The sequence below is a fragment of the Hakea prostrata genome, chromosome 1, assembly GCF_041222555.1.
Source record: "Hakea prostrata isolate BN-2017 chromosome 1, UWA_Hpros_2, whole genome shotgun sequence".
In the NCBI taxonomy this organism is placed as follows: Eukaryota; Viridiplantae; Streptophyta; class Magnoliopsida; order Proteales; family Proteaceae; genus Hakea; species Hakea prostrata.
Window position 1 is genome coordinate 8,116,452 of NC_142600.1, and position 23,897 is coordinate 8,140,348.

Consider the following 23,897-nt stretch of genomic DNA (forward strand, 5'->3'; position numbering starts at 1 on the left):
TGGTTATAAAATTTATTGCAAGTATGGTGGTTATGATATTTCATGACATATTACTTTTACTTGAGCGTATTGTATTGAAGACATCACATGACCCATATTTCGTATATATACTGATTACCTTCTGTGCATCTTATCATTTGCACTAATAGATTGATGAATTTTTGTTGCTTTTTCTTAACATCAAATCTTTTCTTTTTTTTCTTTTTTGGGTGGGGGGTGGGTGGGTGGGTTGGTTTGAATTTCTTAACATCAAATCATCACATGATAATTTGAGTGATGTGGTATTTCTAAGAAAATAATAATTTATCATATGAACAAAATCTTGCAATAGGTCATTGAATATATTTAATTGGTACAAAGGGTCACAATCAATTGGATTTATGTTAGTATGAGAAAGTAATCTAGATATCTAGGTTGATAATTAAAATGATAAAATTATAATAAATATAAAATTTTCTTGGGTGAAAAGTAAACATGAGAATTTATATTCTAAAACAGGGAAACCTTACGTGTATTTGTTATGTTCCATTTACGTGTAAATGTGATAATTTACTTATGTAATGTTTAGCTATTGGATTTTTGTTGCTTTTTTTTTAGCATCAAATTTTGTTCCTCTCTCGAGGGGGTTTGAATTTTCTAGCATCAAATCATCACATGATAATTTGAGTTGATGTGACAACTCTAAAGAAAATAATAATTTATCATATGAACAAAATCTTGCACCATGTCATTGAATATATTCAATTGGATTGTACAAAGGTTCATGATTAATTGAAATTTCCATTATAAGATTTCTTAGGGTAAAACTAATTAAAAATATATCCACACAAGCTGATATGTAATGCTGTAGAATAAATATGAGAAGAAAAAAAAAAAAATATTCGCTAATCATGTTGGTGTGAGAAAGTAATCTATACAATACATCATGTCATCCACATGAGATAGCTATATTGAGAATTAAAAGAATAAAATATAATAAATATGAGAATTTTTTGGGTGAAAAGTAAATATGAGAATTTATATTCTAATACAAGGAAACCTTACGTGGTGTGTTTGTTCTGTTCCATTTACAAACATTGGGGGCTGCACTTGTCCACGGTTGTGGGTGCCGGGCTGGGATTCGATTACATGGCCCCACCGGCGGCGTGCAGAGGCCCTTTCTTATGAGGAATGCCGTTATTGCGTAGCAGGATTATTTCGAATTTTCGAGAGTATAACGGTAAAATCCATGCTTTTGGTCGAACATCGGTTGCGACCTTGTCCTTCCAGAAGCTAAAATTCGTCAGCGGTTGACAAAAAGCATGAGGTCCACCTTATTTTAGTTCCAAAATTACCCTCCATGTATTTGTTAATGTCCCTACTATATTAAACTGAACAAGTCAAATGGCAGTTGGAATTTCCTGAGTTCGTAGTCAACTACGGCGATAAACTACCCTTGGATTTTACATGGTTCGACTTGAAGTTGAAGATACACAATTTTATTTTCTATTTTGAAAACGCAAAGCAGGTGGGGAGAGAGGAAGGAGAAAGGTGGACAGCGGAAATGGAGTGGCACGCAAAAGTGCACTATAATTATTATCTGCAAGTGACGGGTGATTTAGAATGCTCTATTGGCACAAAATTAAAAAAGGAGAAAGAAAAGAAGGAAACGCTTCAGCTCTGCTTTCAACGGTGAATGAGTGTTTGTGGGTAATCTTGCCGGAAAAGAACGATTGCTGACAAGGGGCAAAAATTCGAAAATGGAAAAGTTAATATGGGCTCGGCGAAGGGGGAGGAGCGAAGCTGCGTCTGCTATAGAGCTCCGCCTTGTTTGACTGTTTCTTGGGTCTCCACTGTGGACTTTCAGCTTGTTTAAATTGATTTAGATTTGATTAATGGAGAGTCTCCACTTGGACTTTCAACTTGTTTATATTGCTTTGGATTTGATTAGTGGAGAGAGAGAAGCAAATCACCGGGGAGGAAGAGAATAGAAGAAGATCATCTCCTGGGATTCCCCCTTCTGTGAATCACTGCTGCAGTTCTGTTTTTTTCTGATAGATCGGATAGATTTGTTGTATAATTCTCTGTTCTCACCCAACGACCAAGTTCCTGTCTTGGTGCTGTTTTAGGGTTTCGATGAGTTAGGGTTTACGATATTCTCTCAGAAGATGATGATATCAAGAGGGCTTTTCGGGTTGTCCCCACCGCATATACAACCGTTAACGCCGGTTTCGGAAGTATCAGAACCGCCGGAGTCTCCATCTCCCTACACGGAGGCAGGGCCTGTGGAAGATGAACCTGAGATTGAGGAGGTGGAGGAGATCGAACCTCCGCCTGCTGCTGTTCCTTTCTCGAGGCTCTTTGCTTGTGCCGATGGTTTCGATTGGGTTTTGATGGTTTTAGGGTCATTAGCAGCTGCAGCTCATGGGACGGCTCTTGTTGTCTACTTGCATTACTTTGGGAAGGTTATTCAATTACTCGACTGGCAGAAACCATCGAAGAGCTCAGAAGAGCTATTTAATAGGTTTACGGAGGTGGGCTTTTGAAGCCTTCTATTATTTCTTCATTTACTTATTTTTGTTTCACTGTCCAAATAAAACTCCTGCTATTTCTGCGTACTCCTGGTGCTTATCTTTCTATCTGGTTTGAATTTGCTGCTGGAGGGAGAGGGGTGCGCCAGTGTACTTACTTATTGTTGAGTTTAGGAAATTGATTTAGGTCATCTTCAGTGAGAAAACCATCATTATAAATAAAGGTCTAGTACGTGCCCTCTCACACTCTGTTTCGTTACTGGCACTCTCTGACAAACTCTTTTTGGACCTTCGTAACCGTGTAAACCCTCCTTATGTACAAATTGTGAGGCTGCTTCACATGCAGCCATTAGTTTATTGTGGTAGATGTGAATGCATGGGTGGGTTGTAGAACCCTTCTTCCAAATAATAGAAAAGGAAAAGTAAAGAAAGCTAAATGATAACAATGAACATCCCCTAAAAGCCCAAATATTACGTAGGAGTTCTTAAGGAATTAAGAATCACTTCATTGTTCTTATACTTCTCCAATATTTAGTTGAGCTACCTTGAAATTCAGAAGTAACTGAAAGTGATTATCAGGTCATGGGGCAAAGTACTAAGCTGTATAAAAACTCATTACTTAAAACAAAAGGAGTTGTTTGTATTTTCACGGAAAGCAAATCAGTTCCCAAACCTGGAATTGTGAGATGGACAAGAATTGGGACAGTCAATAATGGGAAGGACTGTTAGGTGTAGTAGATAAACAAAAGCTATACATATATCTGCTAAGGTTGTTAGAATTTCGTTATAACCTGCGGTTAGGAGGATAAATTTAAGTACTTTATAACTACGGATTGATAACTAAATAAGCTAGTAAGCAAGTTCTGTTTGTGAATTCTAGTCCAGAACCCTCCCACCCCAGGGAAAAAAAAGAAGGAAGAAAATAAATCTTCTTTATACATATATTGCGTTAATGCTCTTCCCAGACCTTGACAAAGGTGCCAATTAGTTTAAACTCTGAAACTGAATACAATATACAATGTAGATATTTACTTTCCAGCTTCTCCTGGGACCTATTTCATAGAATATGTTGCTTTCATAGAATTTTCTTTGAATATTGTGCTATTAGAATTTAGAAATGCAAATAGAACGGCCATGGGTTCTCATAGCAAATGTTTGTTGAACAAGGTGGAATAGCAGAACTTATTGCAGTGGTTTAGGGCTGATATGTCTCCAACCTGGGGTGTCAAATGTTAGCATCTGAACACAGTTTATAATGCAAATTATACTTGTAACTTATCAGAGCCATAGTCTGGTCCAGTGGTGTAAAAATCTCATATGAAAAGTCTGACCATCAAAACTGGATGTTCTATTGACCAGTGGCTTTTGAACAAAATCTGGATTGACTTCGTATTCTTGCATTCCGTTTGAGGCCTTTCATTTGATAAAAAATTGTTTTTAGAAATTGATTGGTAGAATTAAAATCTAACTTCTTCCTATTTATTGCGCAGCATGCTTTGATCATCATCTATATAGCCCTGGGTGTTTTTGCTGCTGGGTGGATTGGTAAGATCGAACATGTTCCAATTATTAGTACTGCTTTATTTTGTTACATTCTGCCATTATGGAACCTTTTGCAGCATAATACTGATCATTTCTATGTAATAGAGGTCTCATGTTGGATTCTGACTGGAGAGAGGCAGACTGCAGTCATCAGGTCAAAGTATGTGCAAGTGTTGCTCAACCAGGACATGAGCTTTTTTGACACGTATGGGAATAATGGTGACATTGTGAGTCAAGTACTGAGTGATGTGCTGCTCATTCAGTCTGCACTTAGTGAGAAAGTAGGTTTCAGACTTACAGATTTTCTTTCATTATCAAATGGAAATTATTATTTCAGTCAGAAACTATATGCTTATTGTTTTGTTTTTCATGAATTTTTTTCTACTTCTGGATTTTATATCTGATGCTGGGGCTTTGGTTTGATAGGTTGGGAACTATATCCATAACATGGCAACGTTTTTCAGTGGTCTGGTGGTTGGATTGGTCAACTGTTGGCAGATTGCACTCATTACATTGGCAACTGGGCCTTTTATTGTTGCTGCAGGAGGAATATCTAACATATTTCTCCATAGGCTTGCTGAAAATATTCAAGATGCATATGCTGAAGCAGCAAGCATTGCTGAGCAGGTTATTGCTTTCTGCCGTTTATGTTTCATTAGCTAGAGTTTTTAGCCCTGAGATTGTCACCATTCTCCCATCGTCTTACTGCTTATTTCTTTATACAACTTTCACCCTAGTATTTTCAAGGGTTAAAGTGGAGAAGCCTCTAAATTACAAAAATCAAAGTCTCAATAAATGTGAACATAGGAAGATGGATTAGACTGAAATTTAGTGGATGACTTCCACATTGGGACCCTGAGGAACTCTCTCAATCTCACAAACATTAGATGGAAAAACCATTTCAGGGCATCAAAATAATATGCTGCATGTTACACCTCTTGTTAGATGTCCGTGGTGTGAAGGTATTATGGTGAATGTAACAGTTATGTGTATGTTATGTTAGTTAGAGGGTCTGGTAATTTTGAATAATTTCCTTTTCTTAAGGTTAATGAATAGAGATAAGGGATTGTGATTCTCACCTCGCTCGTATTACGCTTCAATATATCAAACTCAATATCAGATCTTTAGCTAGAGTCAACTAAGGACCTTGAAACTTAGGATTTCTAGTGCTGGAATTAACAATAAAAGAGGGTTTATATATATATATATATATATATCAAATTGACCCCAAAATTGAATTTTTATTGGATATATTTGTGCAATGGATCACTAAAAACCGTTCAAACACTATTTATTATAAATATACTTTTGGAATTGAAAGGAAATAAATAGTGATTTAACTGTTTTCAGTGATAAATTGGACAAATATATCCAATAAAAATTCAATTTTGGGGTCTCTGTGTTTTTTAAACATAAAGTGGGGTGTCAGTACTTTAAGGACTCCATTTTGGGGTGCCAGTGCAATTTGCTCATATATATATATATATCTCCAATTAACTCAATAGAGGGTTACAAAGAAGGGCCTATCTTGCACAATTATTCATGCAGACTCAATACTTCTCATAGAAGATGCTACTGGTAAAGATGGGGAGTATGAACACATCATCTATGGAAAACTCAACCTGGAGGCCTGTACCATCTTTTTTGGAATGATATATTAGTTTCTCCGTCTTCTGGGGTTCATTTTGAATTGACCCAAGTTCCATATGGAGTCTACTTTTAAGCCTACATGGGCAAAACTGGTGACATCTAGCCATTTCTCTCTGTAACTCAAAACTACACTGCAAAAACAAGGAAGCATGGCAGGTTACTGCTGGCTGTGCATTTCTTCCCATTTATCTCTCTCATTTGGGATCTATTTGGAGGTTCCTGGTTCCTCGTTAAGGTATAGTTGACCTAATGTTCAACTGTGGTGTTTTCTGTTTGTTAAACTTCAAATTCTGATGCCTAACAAATGTTATCAGTTGCCAGAATGATGACTATTAGTTTGATATCTACACTGTATTGGACCTGTTTGAGGGGTATTCTTTGTTTAATTAAATTGTTTCAAGATTATGGTTTGTTTTAGGGATTAAACGCCAGACGCCTTAAGACATGTTTACTCAAGATTATATTGTTTCTTGCAAGTAGATGACACCTTAGCTGATTACAAGTAAATAAAGCAAAATAAGGTAAGTGAACTAGCCTCTAGTAGATGACTTAAAACAGTCAACCTAGGGATGGAAAAGTAGACAAACATATTCCCATACTTGATCCTGCTTCACTTGGACCAACAAGAACAAGAAGTGTCAGACATAGATCTATACAATATGAATGATTTAATCAGACAAAGTAAACTTACTCATGCTTCTCATATGTAATTGTATTTGTAAAAAAAGTCGAAGTGTAAGGTAATGGGTCCCCTTTATGGACAATCAGTTGTAAATACCTGCTTTCATGTAGCTCTAAGACTATTCTTATTCTGATATAAGCACCCAAAGCCTGTTGTATGGTAACATAACTTATTTTTGTTTAATGCAGGCAGTTTCTTACATTAGGACTTTGTATGCTTTCACAAATGAAACTTTGGCCAAGTATTCTTATGCCACTTCGCTCCAGGCAACACTGAGATATGGTATACTGATAAGTCTGGTTCAAGGTCTTGGGCTTGGATTTACATATGGACTTGCAATATGCTCATGCGCTTTGCAACTTTGGGTTGGAAGGTTCCTAATTTCACAGGGAAAGGCTCATGGTGGTGAAATTGTAATAGCTCTCTTTGCTGTGATTTTAAGTGGCCTGTAAGAAATAATTTTGTTATTTGTTTAATGCTTTTTCTGTCTGATCTCTTCTCTTTTTACAAAGTTTCTTAGCTCTACTCGGTTTTCTTTTGTAGTGGACTTAATCAAGCAGCAACAAATTTCTATGCATTTGAGCAGGGAAGAATTGCTGCTTACAGACTCTATGAGATGATAAGCCGTTCAACTTCTTCTATTAACCAGGATGGAAATATTTTACCATCTGTACAGGGCAACATTGAGTTCCGGAATGTTTATTTCAGCTACCTCTCTCGTCCTGAAATCCCTATCTTGAGTGGCTTTTACCTAACTGTACCAGCCAGAAAAGCTGTGGCACTTGTTGGAAGGAATGGTTCAGGAAAAAGCAGTATAATTCCTCTCATGGAGCGTTTTTATGATCCTACATTAGGTCATGAGACTATTTATCTTTCTATTCCCTGTCAAAATTTCGCCCCTTTTCTTAGTTTTGTTAGAATGCTCAATGATGTTATCTGAAATTTCTTTTTCCCTGGGCAGGAGAAGTACTTCTGGATGGAGAGAACATTAAAAGCTTGAAACTGGAATGGTTGAGAAGCCAAATTGGACTTGTCACCCAGGAACCTGCCTTGCTAAGTTTGAGCATTAGGGATAATATTGCTTATGGACGGCCCGGAGTTACGTTTGATCAGATTGAAGAAGCTGCTAAAATAGCACATGCTCATACATTTATCAGCTTGCTTGAGAAAGGATACGAGACTCAGGTAGAAACATAAAAGGAGATTGTTTCTCTAATTAAAACTGTGTTGCATCACGGATACCATGTTAATTATATATTCTCTTTTTCATTTTCCTTCTAATATTTGCATTTCAGGTTGGTAGGGCTGGTTTAGCATTGACAGAAGAACTGAAAATAAAGCTTTCTATTGCTAGAGCGGTGCTTTCAAATCCATCCATTCTTTTACTTGATGAAGTCACTGGTGGCCTTGATTTTGAAGCAGAAAGGGCTGTCCAGGAGGCCTTGGATATCCTCATGTTGGGTCGCTCAACTATAATAATTGCCAGACGGCTTAGCCTTATAAGAGATGTTGATTATATAGCTGTGATGGAGGAGGGTTTACTTGTTGAAATGGGTACACATGATGAGTTGCTAGCACTTGATGGGCTATATACAGAACTTCTGAGATATGAAGAGGCAGCAAAGCTTCCTAAGAGGTACATTCTACATATAAACTGGTGCTTTTGTTGTATGTGGTGAATTATATTTGTCAGATAAAGGCACCAACTTGTTCCATTGGAAAGTCCTCTGGCCTTTCATCTCATCCCAAGGGCTGGGACCAATTACTGCCTTCACTAACAACCTCCACCAAAAGATATATATTTGTACATAAAATGACAGTCTTGATCCAGTATTTTGTTATTCTAGATAGTGATTATTAATGCAGTCTTTTCTTACCAGGACGCCTATAAGGAATCACAAAGAGATTTCAACTTTTCAAATTGAAAGAGATTCTTCAGCAAGTCATAGTGTTCAAGAACCTTCATCACCCAAAATGTCAAAATCACCCTCTCTTCAGAGAACGCATGGAATCCATGCATTCCAACCCCCAGATGGAACTTTTAGCTCACAAGAGTCGCCAAAAGTTCAAAGCCCTCCTTCAGAGCAAATGTTGGAAAATGGAGCTGCATTGGATACAGCAGAACAGGAACCATCTATAAAAAGGCAGGACAGTTTTGAAACTATGTTGCCAGAGCTACCCAAGCTCGATGTTCATCCTGGAAATCAGCAGGCATCAAATGCTTCAGATCCTGAATCCCCTATTTCACCACTTTTGGTGTCTGATCCTAAAAATGAACGCTCCCACTCAAAAACGTTTAGTCGGCCTCTCAGTCAAGCTGATGATATGCCTGTGAAACAGGAGTCAAAGGATGGACAGCTTCACAAACCTCCATCGTTCTGGAGGCTTGCTGAGCTTAGTTTTGCAGAGTGGCTTTATGCTGTTTTAGGGTGCACTGGTGCTGCAATTTTTGGTTCTTTTAACCCCCTTCTTGCATATATCATTGCGTTGATAGTGACAGCATATTATGGACCGAGCGGAGGTTCTCATTTACAAGATGAAGTGGACAAATGGTCTTTGATCATTGCTTGCATGGGTATTGTCACTGTAGTTGCCAATTTTCTGCAGCACTTCTATTTTGGCATTATGGGAGAGAAAATGACTGAACGAGTTAGGAGAATGTTGTTTTCAGGTAAATGACATCTGGCTTGCTTCTCTGTGCATCTTCCTTGGACTCAAATTCCATTCCTTCTTCCATCTTCTGCCTTATTGAATACATGTGGAATCCACATTTTAGTTAATCCATGCTCACTGCCTTACAGCAATGTTACGCAACGAAGTTGGATGGTTTGATGAGGAGGAGAACAGTGCTGACAACTTGTCCATGCGTTTGGCAAACGATGCTACATTTGTACGTGCTGCTTTCAGCAACAGGCTTTCTATATTTATACAGGACATTGCAGCTGTTGCTGTGGCTGTTCTCATAGGGATGCTGCTGGAATGGCGGCTAGCACTAGTGGCTTTGGCAACCTTACCCATTCTTATTGTTTCTGCGATTGCACAGGTTTGCATTCTTGCTTCGCTGATTTGATTCAAGAACGTTTTATGTTTTAGTTTATTTTTTTGATATTTGTATTTGTTTTGTGTCTGATAGTTTCCTAAATGGTTTGCTGGTTTCCTGTTCTTTTATACCTTTTAGTGGCTGCATAAACATTTAAACACTCATTACATTTATAGTCTGAGTTTTCTGGAAATATTTGTTACTTCACCCGGAAATACAGAGTAAATTAGAGAGAAATTGAAATAGTCAGTGATCTTCATGACTATTCATCATCTTCACGTATTAGTTATTTGGTTGGTTATGATTGTGGAGCTAGGAGAAAATCAGTATAGCATATCTATCACTCAGAATCTTTATATCCATTCTAGGGACATACCTGATGAGATTTGGTATCTTTTTGGTAGACATCCTAGAGATCTGATGCATGAACATCCTAAATAAGGGGAAGGGCAGGATTAGCTCTGCTGCCTATGTGGTCAATGTATGTAATTTGGGGGCATATTTGTAATTTTATTAAGTCTAGGCAAGATTAGTTGTCATTAAAGTGGGACCAAACAGGGAGAATGATCAGAAAGACTGGAATTACAGAAGGAGGCGTGGGAGAAAGGAAACGAAGAGAGCCAAGAAGAATTTGCTAGGAAGCGATCTAACTTAGAGGCAATCCTGATTGAACCGGCTCGACAGTTATGCCAAGTTAGGGGGGTGGCCCGACCAGCGGAGGTCCGCTAAGCTCGAGTCATCAATGCAGGTATTGAAGGCATCCATCACGACAGGATGGGTGTTTGCAAAATAAAAATAACCGCAAGCGCATGGTATCGTGTAGCTAACGGGTCGATCTCAAGGAGTTTTTTTATGCCACTTAGAATTTAACCTCTTAATGTTAATGTGAGAGTGCATTGATTCAAATTTGTTAATTACTTAATTAAACTAAACGAACGGTCCTAATCCATACATTTAATGCGATCGGATTGAAATCAAAGATAACATAAATATAACCAACACATAAATAAAATGTAGGAAAAAAATGCGAACAATAAATAAATAAATAACTGGGAAGGGATCTGAGTGTCAGCTCTAGATCGAGGGAAGGGGAGTATAATTAGGATGACTTTGACTGTGGACCCTTTGCCGTAGCTTACAGTCCACTGATCGGGGGAATGGATATTAGAGGGAAAAAAATGCAGAAAGGAAATAATCAAAGCAATAAAAGGAAAAGGGAAACCTTAACCAAAGAGAGGCATGATTGTAGGCATCTTTGATCAAGGACCCAGGGCAAGGGAGAACAATAAATAAATGCTGAAAGTAAATTACATAAAGTAATCAACAAAGCAATAAAGGAAAAGAGAAACCTTAACCAAAGAGAGGCACGACTGTAGGCATCTTTGATCAAGGACCCAGGGGAAGGGAGAACAATAAATAAATGCTGAAAGTAAATCCTAAATTAAGAATTGGAGGGGTAGATAGAAGCGGGAATGGAGGGGGGAGAGAAGATTATTGAATGAGGTTACTTACTTGCATCTTTGAACTTCAAATAAAAAAAGAATTGAACGAACAATTCGAATCTCAACCAACCCTAACAACCAGATCTAGAATGATCTAGATTTGCAATTGCTAGACCCAGAGAAAAACGAATCCTCAAACTTGAAACTTGAACTTGAACGGGAAATTGAACTTGAAATTACATTACATAGAAAAATTAAACCTAAACTTTCAATCTAAAAATTAGAATCTCACAAAAGCAATCAAAGAAAACTAGAGAAAGCCTAAATAAACTAAAGAGAAAAGAAAGTGTACTCCTTCTAAGCTCTAAAACACTTTCTCCCTTGCTAGAGTATGCTCTCCTTTTATAGAGTTAAATGGGATATGATTTTTGACAAAGTTTTGAATAAAACTCGAGTTCCTATCTTGACTCAACCAAGGAGGGATTTGGTGTACTAATCGGATTGACTTAGAGAGATCAAATGCACAATTCCACCGTTGGATTTGAGGATCAAGAAGTTGTGAAGCTCTCCTCCAAAAATCAGCTCGATCGAACTCCGGATGACCATTCGATGAAGGGCTTGATCGAAACTAGATAGAGACACTCAAAAACGGGATTTTCCCCTCTTCCTTCTCTGAATATGATTCTTTTTCCTTTTTTTATCAAGTCCCAAATAGGAAATAAAATATTGAAGCATGCAATGACTCTTTTTCTCCATGTTCTTCTTTATTTGTAAAATATTTTGGAGTTGACCCATAAACACATATCTAGCCCATCATGCTCTAGATCAGGCTCATTTTTGCACTTGAGAATTTGAATGGACCTCTTGACATGTAAAATTGCATGTTTCATACCCAAAACTCCAAATATTTGCTTAAATCATGAAAAGTCCTAAAATCTGCAAAAACAACATAAAACCCCAAGGTAGCTCCACTCTAAGTGTGTAAAATACATGCTTTATGCCCTAAGATTTCACACATAAATGTGTTCATCAATGGGCATTCTCTATAATCACTTTGGTCCCCGCACTGTCTATGACACCCATATCCCCAAAACCATCCCCTTGTCAGCTTTCATCGCTAATGGGTCTTGGACCCCCTCCCCCTTCCCATTCTCACACAGGTTTGGGGTTCCCTACCCCCTCTCTCCAACTCCTCCCGCGACCTCACCATCTAGCTTCCGTCCTCCACCAAATTCTTTTCCACTTCTTCGACCTGGAACCTCCTCAGACCCCATAACCCCAAACCTCCTTGGCCTCCTTTGGTCTGGTTTAAAGGCTTCATCGCCCGTCATTCCCTCACCCTTTGGAGAGCCGCCCTCAACCAAGCCCTTCCCACCCAAGCTTTCCTCTCTGACCGCCACATCCCTGTTAACCTCAATTGCATCCTCTGTTGGTCCGCTTTGGAAAACCTTGAGCCCCTCTTCTTTTCCTGCCCTTTTTCCAGATCTATCTGGGAAAAAGCCCTCTCCTCCATTTGGCCCTGTTCGAGACACTCCTTTGGATTTGGTCTAGATTGGTCTTGGATTTTGAGAAACTTTTCGGGTTCTTCCATTTGCGATCGGATTGGTAAGCTAGTGTTCTGTGCCTTAGTCCATCACCTTTGGTAGGAGCGCAATATCCGGAGATGGACTTCCAAATCTCGCTCTATTGATTAGATTTGGAAAGCCATCTACTTTGATGTTTCCTCTAGATTGGTAGCTATCCCCTAACCCCCTGTCGATGATACCCCAAGGAATAGGCTCATTGTTGTCTCCTGGGGGCTTAGTTCTTTCTCTCCGGTCTTCTTCTTAAAGACCTTGTATTCCTTCTTTCTTTTAATATATATTTTTATTCATTAAAAAAAAAAATTTTTTGAAAGGAGTTCTTTTTAATTACTTAGTTATTGGGCCCAGCAGTACAGGTCTTGTAAGGGTGTGCACTCTAGAGTTACCTACTTTCTAGGCTACTTAGTGCTGTTTTGAGTAGTTAACTTCAATATGGAAGGATGATCACCTGTTAGGTATTGGTAAATCTTTTGAGGATCTTTTGGTCAAGGTTGAAAAGCTCATCTCAGCAAGCCATCTTGACCAAGTCAAGATGGTTGAGATTTCAGCGAGTTTGTACTTTTTTATTTATTTTTGTTTTGCAGTGATCTTTCGGTGGGCAAATGGCGTTGACTCCAAACTTCAAGGGAAGCTTGTTTTAGGTTGCTTTAATATTCAATTTGTTATTAAAAAAGGGCACCTTATCTGATCTCCTGGATTTGCATCATTGGTTAGTTATAAACGTTGCACCCTAGGTAAAATTGTCTATTATATACCTTGTTTGAGTGGTATATGGGACATAGCTATGCAATAAATATATAAAGATACTTAATTTTAAAGTTTCTACTACAAACCATGAGATGTGGTGAAGTGTTTGCAATGCATATTACATAAGACACCCAACCCAAGTCCCAAGTCCCAAGTACAATAAAATAAGTCACAGACGCCTTACTGCCCTGGTCTTCCACATCTCAACTTTCAAGTCCAACAAAACAATACTATGAGTATGCAACTATCTACTGAGGTGGTCAAGATTCTTGAAAGACTTGAAATTCTGGTCGAGTTATTCAAAACTGTGCATTTTTTTTTTTGGTCTTGTATGTCATCTCGTTTCAACTCTCAAGGAAGTGAGATTTTGATAATTTTTTGAACTAAGCTTTTGGCCAACTGTCAACAGAATCCTAAAAGTTACATTTCACCATATAAGCTTTGAAAACCCCCTGTGGTACTAATGCCTTAAATTTTGCTCTTGATGTCTTGGTCTACCAACAACCTGACTATGCTATGGTTTTATCTTTTCCCTCTCATACATTCTGCTTTTCTGTTTTTCTCAACCTTGAGGTGTATTACTTGGATGGTTAGAAGTTAGAACCCCATTTGATGCAGAGCATCCAGCTGGCCCAAGTCACAGCCCACAATCGAAGAGGCCTGATCAATACTTCACTAAAAAGTATTCTCAAATGAAGGCCCAGCCCAGTTCAAGCTCAGAATCCAACTCAAGTTTAAGGCCCAGCCCTAGTAATGAATTTGCCTAGACCCTTGAGGAAGGTTCAATCTTGGCCCAAATGATAGAGCTAGTCCAAACTGGACTTTTATGTTCTGTTATTATTAAGCACATATGATATATTATGTATAGGTAGTTAGTAGTTAGCTGGTGGGTGTTTGTCAATAAAAGAGGCACCATTTTCACAGGGGAACTCATTGTCAAAGGCTAGGTGATTTATGTGGCAGACTGGCAGTTGGGTAAATGCTATGGACTTAATAGACCGTAGTAGTGTGTTTGTCTGTTGGGTTAGCCTATAAATAAGATGTCAACAATTCAAGAATTGTCAAGTCTTTCTTCTCTTATGAGGCTACTTCTGAGCTATCAAGTGTACCTAGGTGAGACTCCTATTTTGAAGCAACTAATGGGACTCTAGACTTCCATTTATCCTCTTCATCTCCGCTATCTATCATCCGCTTGTTTATCATCATCAAGTTTGTCAAGAAAATCAGACTCGTGTTTTGCTTATCCCACTTCAGTAACCTTTTTCCCCTCTCTATTTGCTGCCACAGTAACTTTAATTTCTCTTCATCCTTCATTATACTGGTTCTGTTCTTGGCTGGCATCCTTGTAGGTCTGCACCACATCACTTCCCCATGCATCTGTTTCAGTTTAATAGCTTGGGAATAAGAAGGCACCAATTCTGGAGAGATCAGCTTATGTTGGAAGGACTCTTATTGTTTTTGAGATCCCTTATCTTTTACTGTCTAGAAATGTTCCTTGATACTTTTGCATCCTGGAAAAAGTCTGTAACCTTCGCTCATTCAAAAAGCTAAGCCACTTCAACTTGTCAAGTTTATTTTGCAAACCTAGTGATTGGTGAATTTTTAGTCCTGGCGATGCAGATCGACCTCCTATTTGGCTTATTTTCCTTGGGTTTGGGCCCTTTGTTTCCATGGTTTTACTTGCTCAATTTAATTAGCTATTTTATTTTGGTTTATTTTTAGAAGTTATGTGATCACTTGAAAGTCACATGACTTAATTAGCTTGTAATTATGAATAGAGTTCTATTTTATTTTGAATTAATTAATAAGTGTCCTGAAGGTTAGCTAATATTCTTTCTAACAAGGACTCAGGTTTGCAATGCCGATTAGCCCCTGTTTGAACCCCACATTAGCTTTTCCTTTTGGGTTGCTGCCTTCTCCTGGTGAGATTGTTTGGAGTCCAGTTGATGATTCTTGTGCTCGGAACACTTGACCCTAATCTTTATTGTGAGACTGTCCTCTAAGAGGATCTCGGAAACAAGTGAAGCGGAAGGTTACGATAAGGGATTTGATAAAGCAACCCCCCCCGCCCCCCCTGTGTTGCTTTGGTTGGTGTCACACCCCAGTTGGGTCCCTATATTCACAGTTCTGTGTAGCATTAGGCTCACCCATCAAACCAGCAATAGATGCCTCCTCCCCTTTTCTCTCACAGCAGTCACACTCAAACCCCATTTCAGCCCCTCCTCTCCATCAAATCCCAAACCTCTGTCAAAATTGACTACTCTGTCCATAGAACACCACCCGAAGACATCACCCCGAGTGTCCCACAGATCCTGTCCATTGAAGCACTACTGACCTGCAGATTCTAAATTGACCCTAAGTTCATTCAGTCCAGCAATCCAAAATGATCCAGAGTTGGACCAAATCACCCCCACCCCCAGCACCCCCACAGCCCATCTAAGATCCAAAACCCACAGTCCCTCCCCCCAAAAAAAAAAAAAAAAAAAACCCGAACCCGACAGGAGGGAACAGAAGCATTGGCCCCATCCAAGAGGCACACACCGGACTGTGAAGACAGATGGATGACAGAACCAAAAGCACCGCCACTCACTGACAACTCCAGGGACAGGACATTTGGAAGCAGACCAAAAAAAAAAAAAAAAATTTGGCCAAAGATGATTAAACTACTTTATCTCATCTCTATTATTATTCCTTTCAGATTGAAATACGAATTTCAAAATTTGTAATTGAATCAATCTGCCCTGTGACCTGGTCAACCACCGGAGGGTTTCCAAGGCTTCCCAGATTATTTGCCGACATATTTTAATCTCCTCACAGTTATGCTTTCTATGCTCACTGTTTGCCAGTTGCACACACCAACTCTTGGAAAAAATAAAGGGATGAAGAACATGCATTACCTTAAATATCTAGTATATTTCTTTATTTTTCCCCATTTCTAAATCATGAAGGCTTGAATTCACATTATGCAGAAGTTGTGGCTTGCTGGGTTTTCAAGGGGCATACAAGAAATGCATCGGAAGGCATCTTTGGTCCTTGAGGATGCGGTTAGAAACATCTACACTGTGGTGGCATTCTGTGCTGGTAACAAGGTGATGGAGCTCTACAGATTTCAGCTGGACAAGATATTCAAGCAGAGCTTGCTTCACGGGATGGCAATTGGTTTTGGATTTGGGTTCTCACAGTTCCTGCTTTTTGCCTGTAACGCGCTCCTCCTCTGGTACAGTGCCATCTGTATTAAAAGGGGTTATATGGACCTTCCCACAGGTATCAAGGAGTACATGGTCTTCTCTTTTGCAACCTTTGCTCTTGTGGAGCCATTTGGGCTGGCTCCTTACATACTTAAGAGGCGTAAATCTCTTATTTCAGTATTTGAGATCATAGACCGTGTCCCAGAGATTGATCCTGATGATAATTTTGGACTAAAACCCCCCAACGTGTATGGAAGCATTGAGTTGAAAAATGTTGATTTTTGTTATCCCACCCGTCCAGAGGCGATGATATTGAGAAATTTCAGTCTCAAAGTCAATGGAGGACAAACTGTAGCAGTAGTCGGAGTTTCAGGTTCTGGAAAGAGCACCATAATGTCGTTGATAGAGAGGTTTTATGATCCTGTTGGTGGTCAAATTTTACTGGATGGCAGAGATCTGAATCTATATAACCTTAGGTGGTTGAGGAGCCACATGGGGCTTGTTCAGCAGGAGCCAATTATCTTCTCAACTACTATAAGGGAGAACATCATTTATGCAAGGCATAATGCTACAGAGGCTGAAATGAAAGAGGCAGCAAGGATAGCTAATGCCCACCATTTCATTAGTAGCTTGCCTCACGGTTACGACACACATGTTGGCATGAGAGGTGTTGATCTAACACCTGGTCAGAAGCAAAGAATTGCCATTGCCAGGGTTGTGCTGAAAAATGCTCCAATCTTATTGTTGGATGAAGCCAGCTCCTCGGTTGAGTCAGACTCCAGCCGGGTGGTACAGGAGGCTCTTGATACCCTGATTATGGGGAACAAGACAACTATTCTTATTGCCCATAGGGCAGCAATGATGAGGCACGTAGACAACATTGTTGTTCTCAATTTTGGAAGAATCGTGGAGCAAGGAACCCATGATTCCCTGGTTGCAATGAATGGTTTATACGTCCGTTTGATGCAACCTCACTTTGGAAAGGGCTTGCGCCAGCATCGAAGTGTTTAGGTGGGAGCTGTGATAGATTGAACTTATAGTCATTCTTGGTCATGTTCTCATTCCACTAACTCCAGACTGCCACAAATTCTGCTGGATCTCTCAGGATGAAATCAATTGTTGGTAGCAGAATGGCTGGGAATAACTAACGGGCTGCAGAATAATGTTTATTTGGTAAGCTGTCAGGGTTGATGTTGGTTAGCACTGTTCAAAGCTAGGTTTGGAAAAAAAAAAAAAAAAAAAAAAAAAAAAAGGAAATTTGTGGGGTTTCAACTTGGCTGAGGGAAGCCAAGGACTGTAATAGCTGGAACATGCCATCGGGGAGGTGATGCATATTTTTTTGGAGGCACACTTTCTCAGAGAGAGATTGTGCTCTCCCTTGTGAATTATTTTGTGTATTATTTTTTTATTTTATTTTGTGTATTATTTTTGTTAATTAATCAAAAGATAGGCTGAGCGATCTTTCTTGTTAATTGAGGTCATCTGTGATGTTTCGGCACCCTTATTGTATGATTGCACTGTTCAAGGCTTTGTGATAAATTAGTTTTAGCACAATATGCTGTAGTGAGGGTAATCCCTTTTTTGCAACCTTTAGAACCTCCTATCATGGCATCCCGTGTGATAGTTAAGGGTGTAATGGAATTAGAATTTAGAACCGAAAAGATTTCAATTTCAATTTGCATTTGGTCAGGGTTGTGGATTTCAAGATCCTATAGTAGCTTACAATGGGGTGATAACATGAATATCAACCAAGTACAAATTGAGAGCGATAATCAGGCTCTCATCTTGATGTTAACCACAACTACCACAATCCCATGGAAATTGCTTTTTATTTTCAAAGATATACATCGTATGAGTGCCTTGTTCTCTGCAATTCTGTTCATTCATGTGCTTAAAGAGGCAAACCTGGCTGCTGATCTTATTGCCAAGCAATCTGCTTTTTATAGGACTGTTTTCTCTGTTTTATCCCCCCTCATGTTCTCAATGGCCTTTGCTATTAGATTGTTAGGTTGTAATATACAAAAAGGTTTCTCTCTCTTAATGCAATTTGCCGTTTACCAAAAAGGGGGAAAAAAAGAATTAGAACCAAAAAGTAACGAGTAAAGGGACATAATATCACTCAAGTAAATAGGGTCAACTACATAAATCCAAAAAAGCTTAGACAATCAAAGAGAAATAGACAAAAAAATGTAGGGAGTAAAAGGAAGTAAAAAAGAAAAGTTCCTCCATACTCCTAGTAGGGTATAGAACTTTACCAAAAAATAGTACAGTGTAGAACCACTATATGCGTGGTGTTCTGTTTTCCTATATTATATATTTTGAACATCTAGAAAGTTCTTAAAAAAAAAAGAACATCTAGAAAGTTCATTCTCTCCATCGGGGGAGTCAAGGTGATACAATTCAACTTGTACATTTTTTTGAAGCCAGTGAGTTCAAAAGTATGATAGATATTGCTTACAAGAACAAAACAGAGGATAGAAATAATGGTCTTAGATATATAAAAAATAGAAAACGAAATTGAAATAACAGTTCTTTACTCTCTTTTTTGGGTTAAAGAGTTTGATTGGATAAAGAACCAGACAATTATTATATACAATATACCAGCCAAGGGCCTGCAAAAGAAAGTAGTCAACCTATCAAATTCTTTATTTGGTAGGACCTGGAAAAAGAAAACCACATGGAATTTACTTGGCTGCTACCATTTCAGATGTCAAGCATCTTGAATGAATCAGCAACAACCTTAAGTTGGTTCCGGACTCTTTTCCACCGTCTTTCATTTGCCCCAACTATCAGTGTGTAATATCTTCCTGAATTCAAGTAGTCGAGAAAAAAAACCATTAGCAAAACATCAGTAACTGGCAGATAAATTCTAGGATTTAAAGCTTACTGGCAGATCTGCCAAGATAAAGAAAAGTATAGATTTTTCTGGTCTCATCTGCCAAGATAAAGAAAAGTTTCACCAGATCTGAGGGACTAGGCTGTCCTCATCAGATAAAATATTCACCAGATTGCTTCCAAGTTCCAAACAACTACAAGAGCCTGGGTTCTTCAGTGACTCACTCAGCATTTAGCCATGAATTCACAGGAAATTTAAACCTCCAACATGTAACTAGTATCTCAAATCTCCCAATTTATAGTTATTAACACCAATGGATCCAGAGAAACCAGAAATATATGAAAACAAGCCCCCCCACCCCCACCCACCGCAAAATAAATAAAATAAAATAAAATAAAATAAAAGATAAAAATAAAGAGTCGAAAGCTAGGATGACCACATGATTTGCCTTTGAATTTTAAGTTAATAAAGTAGGGAAGCCCAGACATGCAAAATCTGCCTAGGAACTCTGTAAAAGACACCACTAGTTCCCATTATGTCAATGCTTAATCTTCTGCGAACACATGGCCCTTCCACATTTAACTTTGGAAATTGTTCCCTTATGTGGGAATGCGGTCTAGGCTCTAAAAGATTTGCATATTGAAGTTAAGCATGAAAACCATATTTGGCAGTCTTTAGCATGAAAACCAGATTTGGCAGTCATCTTTGTATATTAAGCTATTATGATTCAAAAGCCCATGTTGGGGGGGGGGGGGGGGGGGGGGGGGAAACAAATAAGAAAGAAATTGCAATTGAGTTGTTAGTTGGTGTATATACCATTTCCGATGGCTATGGTTGCGAAGGCGGTGCGGGAATAGATTGGAGAGGTAAGTACATACTCAAAAGTATAGTAATTTTTTCCATTAACAGTCCGCTGCATTCAGTGGATAACATAAAAAAATTGTCAAAAAAAACCATTAAAAAACATTGAGTATGATGTAAAAGATACATTAGATACATTTTACATATCCTGACTGATCGAGAATCTCTTAACTAGATTTCCACGTGTTGAGGTCACATATCCAGACTAGGTTCTAGAAACTTCAATTTTTACTTGCTTCCATTTACTTACCTCTATTACAGCAAGGTATTGGTTAAGTTGAATATACATTTATATGTCAACAACATCAGTTTACAAGCAGTAATGAACATCCCTGTAAGCCATTACAGTTCTAAATTTTTAATTCTAGATTATGATTCCACAACTGCATATGTGAAAGATAATTTCCTTATGGCTGCAATCTAAGTTATTCATAAAGATATGAGTCAAAGTTGAATCATGTTTCTGTTGTCATTGACATCAGAAGCTGCTCCATTTTAAATCAACATAGACTTGATGGCAATGATTTCCAGTATAAGGAGCTTGGGCAGTCAATATAACTGCCAAAGTATCATGTTGTAGATAACGAATCCCTGGCATACATCTATGGAAAAGCACCGTTAATTGCCAGCAAGTCAGTACAGGGAACAACAGTAAGAGATGTCTATTTCAGTGGGTTTCCAGTATTTTAACACTGACAAATGGATGACCTATTAATGAAAACTCAACTTGAGACATTCAAAGTGAAAGAGTAGTTGAATAATGAATTGGAACTATTCTATTCACGCTGGAACTTGGAAGCATGGGTGATCAGATGCGAACATAGTCAAAGTTTTACTTCAAATATATCAAATATACATGGAATGGCTGGATGAGAAGCACAGTAATAGAAAGTGCAAACAAATCCCCGAGTGATGGCTGACATACTGCATGTGAGTCTTCCATTTCCATTATCTAAGCAACCATCTAATTGTAAAGAGAGAATGTGAGGGGAGATTTACCTCCTGCATGTCAAATATGGTTGCTTTTTGAGATGGGGCAGCATACTGACGTCTCACCAAGTTGGGAATAACCTGCTTGGAAAACAGAAATTGATGGGTCAGCATGATGGAAAACAAGAAATGCATTGTGTAATGCAGTGCCAGTTGTTCACCTCATCCATAGGGCCCAAATCATGGATGTCACTTTTATCTGTTGGTATGAAACTCACTCTAACATTTTGTAGTTGCAGATAGCGATCCTTAAATGCTGAATCATGCCCTCTAAAATCAAATTCCTAAGCAAGATATGTCAAAATTTATTTCACATAGAAAGAAATTAAAAAATAATTTACGATAAAAATTTGAATGAATAAGATGATTAAACCTACCCTCCAATCAGAGGGATAATAATAAGAATATCCATCTGAAAGATCAACAAAAGCTTCATAGTTTTTTGGTACTTCTGCAGACACGACACCTGAAAGCGAAGTGATTTTTCCATAGCTCAAGATGACAAACAAGACAAATCCACATGAATCATCTATGCTGGAAAATGAGTAGAAGCGTCAGTCATGAATCTAAAGAATGGTTATGTACAAGCATGCACGTACATACAAATTAACACAAAAGCACATGTAGTAAGGAAAGGGTAGGGTGTATGGAATGCCAAGGATTGCAGAAAAATAAATGAGACGAAATCCATATAAAAGATAAAAAAATGAAACACAACCGTGGACGTATAATTGTTGAATGATTTAAAACATAACTGTAGAAGCATAAATCTTGATTACTAAGAGCGTTGCATACCACTCCCAAACACGGAGCATATTGCTTTTCGAGATCATTGTTTTTTATCTCAAGTATTCAGACAGTGTTTCCATTCATTTATTACTACTAAAAACTAAAATACAGTGAGATGAAATGGACATATGGAAGATCAATTTGGTTATACCAGTAAATACACTTATCAGTTATTTCCTTCCTATTACCCACATTCATTTTTATACATGACGAAGAAGCTTTTGGGCATGTAAAACTCATGAAAAGATTCAACAGTATCAACATGGTTAGGGTTCTCAGTAATGGTATTAGTGACCAAGATATCCAATGAAATGTCTGGAAGCATCCAAGAGACTTGCATTAACATCACTCATAGGAGATGAGTTACTTCACCTCTATGTCTTTTCTTTGTTCTCAAACGTTTTATTTAAAGGCTCAGTCAACAAACGGATCAAACTGTGTTGTTGGCAACAGTCAAAGAAGGAGAGCACAATCTTCAACATTGATTTTGGAGCATTCTCATCAGGCTTTTGCTTTCTCACCATCAAAAGAAGAATTAGCAGCTAAAGGCAATGTTTCTATAATATTTGTTTTATGTACCACAATTTTTGGTTGAAAAGCCTAACAGAAAGGCCTAGCTACTCACATACAGAGTATCCTACAATATTTTATTGAATACCTTCGGCATCACCAAAACTAGCAGGAATTAAAGTTGTCACTATTGCTCCTATTCCAATCAACATTGGCCGTCTCCTGAAATAACCTGAAATTGATCATATGTGAAATCAGTAACAAATAAAAATTTCCTTTCATCTTGTGATAGAAAATTACACGAGATGCATCCATAACTATGAAACCTAGGCTTAGAGATTTTTTGGGTCCCATTTTATGCCTCCGCCTTAGAATTCAGAGCAAGGATTGAAGAGGCAGAAAAGCGACATGTCAGAGAAACTTCTGCTACCACTGCGAGTGATTCTGAAACTAAAATGTTTTCATAAGATTAAAGAGCTCTACCAACTTCTGATGCCATTTTTTTTATAATTAAGATCTGAGATCATCTTGGCAGACAGATGGCTTTTCAATCAAATTCTTCATCTAAATGGTAGTTAAAACTTAAAAGCTCGGGACTATCATCGAAAAAAGAAGCTTGTGACTTAACAGGAAAAAAAAAATCAGGGAAAATTGCTATTCGGTTATAAAGGTAGATCAATGGGTAAAAACACAGGAAGGTCTATGAATAAATTGCACAAGATGAACTCTTAAATACAGAAATACACATTTCTTCGCTATCCATTACGTAACTAATTTGGCAACAAACAGCACCTGAGCTTAGAGAGACTAAAGTTAACAAAGTATGCAAACCACTAACCATTTGGCTAAAAGTGCGACCTATACTCCGCCATGGTAGCCACAATCAACACCAAAGCATCTCTAATAAAAGGAAAGAAGATGCATTTTAAAGTGAGATTCGAATATGAAACTAAGACGGTGAGTCACCTTCTTCTTCAGAGATTTCTCCGGAGATGCACGCATATGCATTTACAGTAAATCGACGAGGTGCAGTAGAGCTATGTAAAACCGTAGAACATGGCGCCGTTAACTGGAAAGACGGGAAGACACTCGAACCAGTAAGAAATGACGAGACAAGGCCGAAGGAATTCAACGCCAAAAGGGCTTCAATTCAAACTACTAACCTGTTTAGGAAAGGTGGAAGTACAACTCAGTGAGAGTAATGATGAAATAGAAGCAGCCATTTTTCACCTGCAAGAAGCAGCAGCTGCTTCAACAAATGGATATGGAATTATGGTTTGTGGTGTAAGCAACTACTCTCTTTCTCTCTCTCTCTTGACACTCCTGAGGAATGATGACCATTGGGACCATTTTCCTTTGGTTTCATGCTATGCTTTGTCGATGATGAACTGGATAACGGATTAACGGTAGTCGGTCCCTTTGAGTCTGAGATTCGCCTGGCCGGTTTATGAGGTAATGTGATTCGACGAACGATCACCTGCAAACGGATCAGAGGAGGGAACGGTTTAAACCTCGCTCCTAAACACG

The 23,897-nt window shown here is 38.4% G+C and overlaps 2 protein-coding genes across 4 annotated transcripts; one reads left to right on the forward strand and one right to left on the reverse strand.

Annotated features, from left to right (window-relative positions):
* The first annotated feature begins 1,462 nt into the window (after positions 1-1,462).
* On the forward strand, positions 1,463-18,112 carry LOC149027166 (ABC transporter B family member 20-like). Its single transcript, XM_089159976.1, has 11 exons — positions 1,463-2,513; positions 4,001-4,055; positions 4,158-4,333; positions 4,479-4,679; positions 6,573-6,832; positions 6,928-7,238; positions 7,346-7,569; positions 7,680-8,020; positions 8,265-9,055; positions 9,186-9,427; positions 16,166-18,112. The coding sequence occupies exons 1-11, from the start codon at positions 2,148-2,150 to the stop codon at positions 17,393-17,395; spliced, it is 4,197 nt and encodes a 1,398-aa protein (XP_089016102.1). The 5' UTR covers positions 1,463-2,147; the 3' UTR covers positions 17,396-18,112.
* A 570-nt stretch (positions 18,113-18,682) lies between these two features.
* PNSL1 (PsbP-like protein 2) lies at positions 18,683-23,670 on the reverse strand. Of its 3 annotated transcripts, XM_089159995.1 has the most exons (9): positions 23,534-23,670; positions 23,337-23,439; positions 22,519-22,602; positions 21,449-21,537; positions 21,233-21,355; positions 21,081-21,152; positions 20,037-20,133; positions 19,084-19,191; positions 18,683-18,996 (listed from the first exon to the last, which is right to left on the reverse strand). In XM_089159995.1, the coding sequence occupies exons 1-8, from the start codon at positions 23,591-23,593 to the stop codon at positions 19,088-19,090; spliced, it is 732 nt and encodes a 243-aa protein (XP_089016121.1). In that variant the 5' UTR covers positions 23,594-23,670; the 3' UTR covers positions 18,683-18,996; positions 19,084-19,087. The 3 variants fall into 3 exon arrangements, with proteins under 3 accessions (XP_089016121.1, XP_089016126.1, XP_089016113.1); XM_089160000.1 differs by having other exon boundaries at positions 18,686-19,191; positions 21,290-21,355; XM_089159987.1 differs by having other exon boundaries at positions 18,688-19,191.
* Between the last annotated feature and the right edge of the window lie 227 nt (positions 23,671-23,897).